General features: G+C 39.0%; 3 protein-coding genes across 5 annotated transcripts; 2 read left to right on the top strand and 1 right to left on the bottom strand.

Moving 5' to 3' along the window:
• The first annotated feature begins 534 nt into the window (after positions 1 to 534).
• On the top strand, positions 535 to 4717 carry med22 (mediator complex subunit 22). 3 transcript variants are annotated; one of them, XM_086207178.1, is made up of 5 exons: positions 535 to 636; positions 862 to 1023; positions 1141 to 1221; positions 1402 to 1610; positions 2804 to 4717. In XM_086207178.1, exons 2-5 carry the CDS (start codon positions 901 to 903, stop codon positions 2988 to 2990), a joined length of 600 nt encoding a protein of 199 aa, XP_086063304.1. In that variant the 5' UTR covers positions 535 to 636; positions 862 to 900; the 3' UTR covers positions 2991 to 4717. The 3 variants fall into 3 exon arrangements, with proteins under 3 accessions (XP_086063304.1, XP_086063302.1, XP_086063303.1); XM_086207176.1 differs by having other exon boundaries at positions 2798 to 4712; XM_086207177.1 differs by having other exon boundaries at positions 547 to 629; positions 2798 to 4714.
• c6h9orf78 (chromosome 6 C9orf78 homolog) lies at positions 3286 to 5763 on the bottom strand. Its single transcript, XM_086207174.1, has 9 exons — positions 5591 to 5763; positions 5323 to 5382; positions 5142 to 5193; positions 4985 to 5055; positions 4787 to 4864; positions 4421 to 4618; positions 4160 to 4296; positions 3979 to 4083; positions 3286 to 3858 (listed from the first exon to the last, which is right to left on the bottom strand). The coding sequence occupies exons 1-9, from the start codon at positions 5665 to 5667 to the stop codon at positions 3761 to 3763; spliced, it is 876 nt and encodes a 291-aa protein (XP_086063300.1). The 5' UTR covers positions 5668 to 5763; the 3' UTR covers positions 3286 to 3760.
• Positions 5764 to 5795: 32 nt separating this feature from the next.
• nfu1 (NFU1 iron-sulfur cluster scaffold homolog (S. cerevisiae)) lies at positions 5796 to 9697 on the top strand. The gene is made up of 8 exons (XM_086207175.1): positions 5796 to 5880; positions 6954 to 7051; positions 7141 to 7276; positions 7832 to 7898; positions 7980 to 8097; positions 8180 to 8243; positions 8334 to 8508; positions 9361 to 9697. Exons 1-8 carry the CDS (start codon positions 5822 to 5824, stop codon positions 9394 to 9396), a joined length of 753 nt encoding a protein of 250 aa, XP_086063301.1. The 5' UTR covers positions 5796 to 5821; the 3' UTR covers positions 9397 to 9697.
• The last annotated feature ends 178 nt before the right edge of the window (positions 9698 to 9875 follow it).

The following is a 9875-nucleotide window of genomic DNA, read 5'->3' as shown; positions in this document are numbered from 1 at the left end:
TGAATATACATCAAAATTTGCACCAGTGTTGCATTTATATATAATCACTTAAAAGCAACTGTGTACATTAACTCAAATATACTTTTAGTTTTTGAGGAAAAAGTGGATTAAGAATTATTTTATGCAAAAGTTAAAAGATATTCCACTTTTTATTATACTTTGCAGATTAATATTTTATGTACAAAATCCAATGATTTTATCAAATATAATGCCCCAATCATGGTGTATTATATTTATGCATTATGCAAGCACTACAAACTTAAACATTTGGTATAATAATTCACAAGACTATAATTTTACAATACTCATGGTATATTTTACTTGTGCCACATACTAATAAGATACCTCCATCACTTGAAACATTGCTGAAAATTTGTATGCCCAGTGGTTTATGAGTAGACCAATGCTGCCTATAATATTTCATTTAAATATACATTAATGTGATTAAGTAAAGGAGAGAGATGTTTTTATACAGGTATATTTTCCAAAGTGTAGTTAATAGGTACTTCGATAGGGGGCGGTCGTGCACTGTCACCGGATATTAGCCGCCCTCCAGTTGGAACGTAGAAGAAAAATCAACTTCATCGTTCTTATTCATTACTATACAGATATTCTTCACTAAGTATGCTGTAAGACGTGAGTAATAATCACAAGATGATTTATAAAAGTATTTTATGCAGTATAAAAGATATAAGGAACATCGTTAGCTAGACGTTGTCTGACTTCTTCGGAGTGCTCGCATTTTTGCTAGCTAATCTGCTAATTTAGCCACCCGCGAGTTTACGTTTTGTGCTCGTTGTTTATCCTCAGTCATTTTCACTGTCTGAATGCCATTTGTTTGTGTGTGTATACTTGATGTAGACAGGTGAAGTGTTGGTGTGTTGCCCTGCCCCGAGCACAATGGCTACTCAGAGAGTTCTCCCTCAGGGCAAAGAGACTTTGCTTCAGAATTACAACAAGCGACTAAAGGATGACATCAGGTCCATCCTGGACAACTTCACTGAAATCATTAAAACGGCAAAGGTACATGTCGCCCCCTCGCGTTTTTTTTTTGTTTTGTTTTTTTTCTGGAAAGCTTTGCCCCTGCTCCTTGGCTGTCTCTTCTTCCTCCATTAAAATTATGTTGTTTTTACCCCTCAGATAGAAGATGAGACGCAAGTTTCTCGAGCAACACAAGCAGAACAAGACCATTATGAGATGCATGTACGAGCAGCAAACATTGTAAGTGTTATAAGACAATGGGATTGCTGCTAAAACTTATTAAAAACGAATGTGTATTGTTTGGAATTGTAGGACTATCATTTATGATTATGATAGAAAGTAAAATTAAGTCATCTTGGTCAGTCCGTAAACTATTTATACCATATCATTGTATCAAAATAATCAGTGTTGTTCTGTCAGGTACGTGCAGGGGAGTCTCTGATGAAGCTGGTCTCAGATCTGAAACAGTTCCTGATCCTGAATGATTTTCCCTCTGTGAACGACGCCATCAGCCTTCAGAACCAGCAACTGCGCTCGCTGCAGGAGGAGTGTGACAAGAAGCTCACCTCACTTCGGGATGAGATCGCCATTGACCTGTATGAGCTAGAGGAAGAATATTACTCCTCCAGGTACAAGTAGGCTCATAACTTGCCCCCCTCCCCATCCCACCGCACTTCTGTCGCTCCATGACCAGCACCATGTACTGTCTCACCCTCACCATCCAATACTGAGCCCACGGACGGGTTTTAGTTCTGCAAGCATCTTAATCTGAGTCATGACAGGGGTGGATTTATCTCATTGTGATCTTGTGAGTCCAGCAAGTGTCTTGACTTTTCTGTATTGTAACTGGTCAAAGTAGAGGGAGCATAAGCACTGATTACAGAACATCAGCAGTAAACAATTCCAGCTCTTAAGCATGTACAAGCAGACATTTGGTGCAGTTATTATAATTGAGAAGTCAGAAGGATCTTGCTGATATTATCATGGGAACATAAAGCAGTACGGTTGATGGAACTCTACTTGAGTAGAAGTGATACATTTTAGAATAGATCAGTTTTATCAGTGGCTAGTTGGTTGTTAAAGATGTCAGAACAAAAAACCTTATTGGGAAAAGCAGTGCCCTCCATTTTACAAGTATGTAAGAAGAATTTGTATTTTACAAACACGTAAGTCATGTAAGTTTATTTATACATTTCTATTTAAATCAGAAATAAAAATGGTGCCTTATATTCTGGATTTTAAAGGTAGACTGTGTATGGACGTTTTTCTTATGTCAAATCTAAACATCTAGTTTTTCAAAGGAGACTTTTTTTGTGTATTTGCATCATGAGTGACTCAAGCTGTCTATGCAAGCGGTGTCAATCACACATGGTTGTACATGTGTACCAGCAGACAGAATGATTAAATAAATAAAATAGAAAGAAAACACTGCACTATTTTGTCGTTTTTCCTGTAAGAAAGAATTGAGCGATGTCACTGTCCTGCAGCATGCGGGGTGTGGGCCTGCCTTTCATTTGCCCTGCTTTCCTCTCCATCAGCAACTAATCCCGCCCTTTGCCAAATGTAAAATCAACAGTCAGTTCAGTGGTTCCTCTGAATGGCACCAAAAATAATAACCTGCAGTTTCATGTCTTGATCCATGTTCCAGTTTCCAGTGTGTCTGCATAACCTTCATGCGTGTCTGTCCTACTCGATGTGCTGTCACGTGCTCTGGGGCGTGTATGGAAGTGCTTGTTCTGACCTGCTGCTTTTGTCTGCTCCTCTCTTCCTGTGCTGCACTGATTCTTTGCCTCCTGCTGGTTTCTGCTCTGCAAAGCTACAGTCAGTGGGACAGCACTGACCTCCCCTTGTGTGAGGCCTACCGACGCCGGGACAGCTGGGCCTCCCCGGGCAGTAGCTGCAGCTCCACCCAGGGGGAGCGTGAGGATGTGGATGGGCCTCCTACACAAGAGACAAACCCTCAACACCACCTCAACGGACACAGCAACACCTCCATCGAGAAGCAGTGAGGAGGAGATTGGATCCCAGTGGACTTGAGGCAGTTTGGCTAATTTAGTTTTTATTACTGGCTCTGTGGAATCTAGTGTTATTAAACTTTTGACACTTGAGAACTTGTTTTGCATAAACGTACTGGCGGACAAGCAAACTGTATTAAGCAGAAACGTACGACGCTGGCAAATATGCCTTTGATTGTTCTTGAGTTGAAAATTTTTTTAAAGAATTTAAAAATGTACTGAGTTGAAGTAAAATACAAACTCCAGACAAATTTTCCTTTGCAGCATTGAACTTTTAATCTTTTGAATAGATGAACCTAAAGGTCTTCTGCTGTCAGGAGGCTTGAGTGTTGTTTCTTTCAGCGTGTTTGTGGTTAAATAAATGTACTAATACTCATCACTTACACGCTGGACTGTGAAAGTATTGTGTTGTTTCAAAAAGTGATTTTGTAAGGTCTTAAGTCTGCTTTTTTTATTCACCAAGTACTGATGACATACATAATGAGTTGGTATTTTTGCTTTGATTGTTAATCAAAACAAAATCTTACAACTAATAGCTAAGAGTTTACAAACGAAGACGACTGTAGTTGTGCTGAAACTAGACCACCGTTCGCTTCAACGTGAATGTTTTCCATTTTTTTAATGTAGCACATTTTGAAACAAGTTATGCATATCAATTACCAGTTGAAGTTATGTACAATATTTACAAAGTAAATTATCACAGGAGTCCAATAATAGAGGTTTCAATCTCTAAAATAGGTTCAAGCTCTTAAACATCCATTTTCTCAGTATCGTCGGTTCATCTTCTTGAACTTCTCGTAATGGTAGTCGTCAGTTGCCTTTTCGTTGTTTGGACGTTTGCGGTAGTTGGGTGGTGAAGATGCTGTGGAGTATCAGGCCAGGTTAAACGAATGAGACTTCAATTTTTAAATTGTTTTGACAGAATATTTACAATACAACTGTTCTTTTTTTATGTTTTCAAAAGTGAGTAAACACTTCTTACCCTCTGGACCTGGTTTCTCAGTGTCGCCCACACGTAATGGCCTCGCTTTGGGTTCTTCTCTGTGTCTGTGGTGCCTCTGTGGTGCATTCACATCCTCGTGATAGACTGGGAGAAGACATTTGTATAGTTAGCAAACCTGTCTAACTTTTTAACCCACCATGTGTACAGTTTGACAGCTTACAGCGGTTGTGCTGGACATAGTTGACGGCAATGTTGGTAGGAACAAAGGATGTGCCATTGTCTTTTTTCTTGTTCCTCTGTTCTGCCAGCAGCTTGGCTTTTGCATCTTCTGTCTGAATAATGTTCTTTATCTTTGCACTGGAAAACAACAAGAAGTTGTCAGTATTTTACTTCGTGTGAGCAGTCTCTATGCACAATGTCCTACTTGCGATTGAAAAAAGATATATTAAGGAGCTCCATTTAAAGAGTCTTCTCGACGTACTCAATGCCAAGATCAACCTCAGGGATCCCGCTCAGCATCTGATTGGACAACATCTCCTCAGTCTTCTTGGCAGAGTTCACTCGGATGTTCTCAGGCAGCTCGTACAGGTGGTCTTCTGCATTTTTCACCTTTACTTTTTGTTCCTCAGCTTCCACAAGGCCCTTTTTCCTTTTAAGCTCCGTCTCAATGTATTTCATCCTGATAGGACAGATCATATGAATGTGCATGGCTGTACCCTTAAAGACACCAACAATGGCTTTCTTTACAAATAATTTCAAAACTTGGATGTGCTGAATTGATTCATTTTAACAGCAGCTGAAAGACAGGTGTGATTTTGTTTGTTAAAAGTGATAAAAGCTTGTATACATGTCTGCATCTTCATCTCTTCTGTTCGTTTCAGCTGAAAACGAGGTTCCTAGGTTCAGGTCCGTCTCGTCTTCTGTCCTGCATGAGGAAGAGAGGTTGTCATTGTTTAAGTAATGTCACTTCGAAACCAACACATTTTGTCTAAATCAGGATATTAACAATGTGTTTATTACGGCATTAAAAAAAAGCCTTACTCACATGTCCCTATTCCTATCTTTGACTTTCTTCATGTCCACAACTCCTCCTGTTTTCAGCTTGAAAGGGTCATTCTATAAGAAACAATTATTCTTAACCATGGCACAAATGTAAAAGTAGCGGGTTAAAAGGAATCTAAACATGTGAAGAAGTCACCTACGTCAATCTCAGCCTCTGGTGGCAGTTTCTCTCCAACCAACAAAGCGGTCACACTATTCAACAGGAAAACAGGGACATTAGTTTACACCTCACATATGATTCTATTATACATCAAAGACTCGGTCTGTGATATACAGTCATTTTGTGTCACATCTGTTCCATGGTTATTATATTCACGTTACCTCACTCCGCTCTGTCGTTTCCGCAAACTTTGAAGTTCTTTAGCCTCTTCAACCTTAGATCTGAGAAGAATTACAATTTGCAATTACAATAACAGCAGCAACAAATCTAAACCAAAAGTTAAACTAAACCCAAACACAAAAAGAGAGTTAATAAATATGGTGCAATATTTTAAACCTTGCACAGCGAACTAATGGCTATGCTACATTAGCTAATGCTACCACACACAAAATAACCTACATTTAATATTTGTTTCACTCAACATTTTACCTGACTTCTTCAGTTGTCTCATCCTCCTCTACGTCTGACGAGTCCCTTCTCCTCCTAAAGTTTTTGCCAGAAGGCATTTTAATGGAGCTTTCAAGTTATTTTATTTATATTCTATTGAACACGTCGAACCCAGATGCGTTCAGGGGACGATTTTGACAGACGTACAATAACAGCATGGTACTTCCGCCTGCTTCATACGACTTCCGTTCATTTTAGGTAACCATAACAAACATGGCGACTTACAGACAGGTCGGCAGGTTGCTGGGTATTTCGGCGAGACTTTCGCGTCCGTAAGTGTACCCTATTCAGACGTGTCACTGCGAGTACCTTTCACTTTGCTCGTATTAAATGAATGGTCTTATAAATACTAACATGTAGCACACGCTAACTAGTAGGGTCTAGTTAGCTAAGTTCCTGAGTGACGCACAAGGATTACTGCCAGTGCAGCATGACATACCACAAATACAGATACGAGCAGCCGATTCACTGTCTAGGCATGGCAATGTTCCTGAAAGCTCTTGCAGTTACCATGATGATTAGAAGATAACTTTTGCCATTTTTCAATAGGTTTGAAAACACTGCTTTCCCGAAAAAAGCTAAAAACGCACAGTTAAAATACTAGCTTTTTAGATCCTGGACTTTTCCTTATCTTAGTATACTTTACCCCCCTGCAATCAGGCCTTTTTTAATAGTATGTATTTATAATGTAGTTTTTGATGGTTGGGTCCAACATTTCCAACAGTTTCGCCATATGGGTTCCTCTTTTTGTCAGCAGGCCTATGCAAAAAATACAAGGCTGGTTGTCATGAAATTAATTCAGTAGGATGGACCAAGGAAGAACCATTGAATATGTAACTTCTTAGTCACACAGTAATTGACACTGTAAAAATAAAAAAAATCCTTTTTCTAAACAATATTCTGTATTTCCGTGCTCTAAATGCAAATCTTAATGTATTTAAATTCCAATGACTTGGCTTTTATCTGTAAGAGTTCAATAGAAATAAAGAAAATCAGTTATAAACCCGATAAAACTGTCATAAAGTAAATGAATGCAAAAATGTGAATGTGCATTCTTTGACTAGGGGGAATATTTATTATATATGATAGTGTGTGCTATATCACTTTGTGTAAGAGTTCATTGTCTTGTTGACAACTAGTGTTACTTTTGTTACTAACACTGTGTATATTTTAGATGGTTAGTGTTTTTTAAACAAAATGTATTGAACCTGCTACTACCAGATACTCAAGTGGGATAAAGTACATGAATCAGACTTACAGGAATACTCAGTTATTTTGTACTATGATTGTAAAGTAGGTGTCTCTTGTGTAAGCTTTTGATTCTCTCTCCTGTCCATCATTTCAGTCTTGCAGGCAGTGGATGTCAGAGTTTTGGCTTTCACTGTCTTTCACCAAGCACAGGAGTCAAAAACAGACCACAACACCCACTGTGGGTTGTTCCTGGTGTGTATTCCTGCGGCAGCCTTTTTTTATGCCCACAATGTTTTCTCAAGATAACTAATCTCTGGTCATTGTGGTGTTTTTCTTCACAGGAAGGAACATGTTTGTGCAGACACAGGACACACCAAATCCAAACAGTCTGAAGTTTCTGCCAGGGCGTATAGTTCTTGAGTCAGGAACCATGAATTTTGCAGGCCCTCGAGATGCGTACTGCTCGCCCTTAGCCAGGTACACGGCTACTTAAATACACTGTAACTTTACAGGGAGTAGTCGGCCTTTCCCACAGCAGCCATTATTATTTCTTAAACTTGTGTTTGACATTCTCCTGTGAAAGGCTTTTCAAACATCAAGCCACAGGTGTGTGAAGAAAGCAACATTTGCATTCACAAATTAGGTTTTAATTATTCTGGGAAGCTAAAGAACTAGTCGGAAGACTTATTTGCTCCATAGAATGTCACTGTCCTTAACAGTGAACACACTTTTTCTGTCACTTTATATTAGATATGTGCTTTGTGTTTGCTTTTCTACTTTAGATTATTTGATTACAGCAGTTATAAATGGAAGCACTGTTTGTGAAAGACAAATCATTTACATTACTGTCTTTCTTTTAGTCAGGGATGTTCTGTACACATTTGTCATAATGTGTCCTCATATTTGTGACAAAAAAAAAATCTCTTAAGTGTAAAGTCTGTCCTATAACCTGCAATGGGCTTTGTGTGTCACATCATTTTCTTTAGAACATAAACTTTTTCACTCATCTTGAATGTTCTGCATCACCTTCAGACAGCTGTTTAGGATTGATGGTGTCAAGAGTATCCTACTGGGTCCAGACTTTATCACAGTAACCAAGGTAAAGCCAGACCCTCACACCATGTTCCACACTGGGATCTCATAGTTTGTAAGGGCCTGTTTTCCTTCTCTCCTTATTTAGTCTGATGCAAATACGGAGTGGAAAGTAATTAAACCTGATGTGTTTGCTGCCATCATGGATTTTTTCACTTCTGGACTTCCTGTGGTCAGTGAGGACAGCAAACCAAACGCAGATACAGGTAAGACCAGCCAGCTGTGCATGACAGAACATGCAGGACCAGCTGCTTATGAATGCCAAGGAATCTCCATTTGTCTTTTCAGCGCCGTCGGATGATGATGACGAGGTCGTTGCTATGATCAAAGAACTGCTGGACACTCGAATAAGGTACTGGAGCTGCTGTTTTTGAAGGACATCACTGTGTGTTCCCTGGCTGGCTGTCCTTTTTCTACACTTGTTGCTGTTCTTCCTCCCCAGACCGACGGTGCAGGAGGATGGAGGAGATGTTCTGTATCGAGGCTTTGAGGACGGCGTGGTGAAACTGAAGCTGCAGGGCTCTTGCACCAGTTGTCCAAGTTCCATAATCACTTTAAAGAACGGAATCCAAAACATGCTTCAGTTTTATGTCCCCGAGGTTGAGTCTGTGGAGCAGGTTTGTTCTCTTGGCAAATGATGTATTGAGAGGATTATCCTGGTTTATATTGGGAATTATCTGGCCTTAGAGAAAACTGATTTTAGTTGTTTAATCCCAGCTGTCCTTGATATTCATCCCTTTGTCTGCACTCGTACACTCTGATATCAATGCTGTCATCCACAAAGCTGCTCTATGAGATGGAGTCTTATGTCTCCACTGTGCCTGGAGAGGACACGTGTCCCCTCTGGTCTCACTTCTGTCATAACTAAGAACCCTGAACATTTTAGCCATGTTTCAGTCTGCAAAACTGGACAAAAATGTTACTACAGACACGCCTGCTTTTCAGCAACTTTGACACTTTCTGGACTGTGCGGGAGCTTTTTGAATATGATGGGTTGCATCTTAACAGCACTGAAATTTGAATGTTTTTAAGCCTCGACTGATATTTCCCATGGTACTTGACTCTATGCCACAGCCCTGTCTTAGACAATGCGCCAGGCTGTTATGTACTGTATACATACATAAAGAAAGAAAGAAAGTCATCAGTATTGTTATTTCTAATGTTATTTTCATTATTATTATTGTTATACATTTTTAGATATAGCTATTTGTTTTGATTAACAAACACAGAGTGACCATATAAGCCTATTATTTCATAAATAAAATAATCACTTTTATTTCCACAAGCATTTCTACATTAATTGCCTTGATTTATCATTTATCTGATGCTAAATATACTTTTGTAAAAAAAAAAAAAAAATACATTTAAATCAATAACTTGTGTTGTTTTGAAACTTCTTAAGAAATACATTTTGTTTTGTGCTGTAAAGTATTTTTTTTAATCATGGTCATGTTGTTTTTTCCCAACAGGTGAAAGAGGAGGAGGAGGAGGCTGCTCAAGCTTAAAGGACACTGAAAGCAGAACCACCTGTACACATTCCTCCCTACCCTGGTCAAGTCATCGCAATAACATGAGTATCTTCCTGGCTGGCGTGTGGCAAAGCTGTGTGGGAGTCTCCCCATCCATTATTATCATCCTGGATTTAGCTTTCAGAAGCTTTCAGTTCAGATTATTATGGTCTTTGTTTGCTAACAGTAGTTCAGGTTTGAATCCTTGTAAAGCTGAGAAATATACATTTATTCTTTACACTATCAGAGAATCAGACGCTACCCAAAACACCTTACAGATTAAAATACACACTGTATGTACATAAATAAAGTTTAGTTAAAAAAAAATGTATCCGACTGTGTTTTCATTTGTCTTGCCAATAGTTATTTGGTACTGAAGCTAAATCATTCAAATTGTCCAGAGAGGCACAGATGGTAATTATTTCAGCTGTTAATTATAGTGTAGATGAATTCTACGGGGCCTAATATTTTGCTCA

The sequence above is a fragment of the Aulostomus chinensis genome, chromosome 6 (assembly GCF_037954235.1).
Source record: "Aulostomus chinensis isolate RoL2024-O1b breed Wild chromosome 6, RoL_Achi_v1.0, whole genome shotgun sequence".
Lineage (NCBI taxonomy): Eukaryota > Metazoa > Chordata > Actinopteri > Syngnathiformes > Aulostomidae > Aulostomus > Aulostomus chinensis.
Note: the sequence above shows the minus strand (reverse complement) of the source record. Positions and strands in the feature narration are given on the sequence as shown.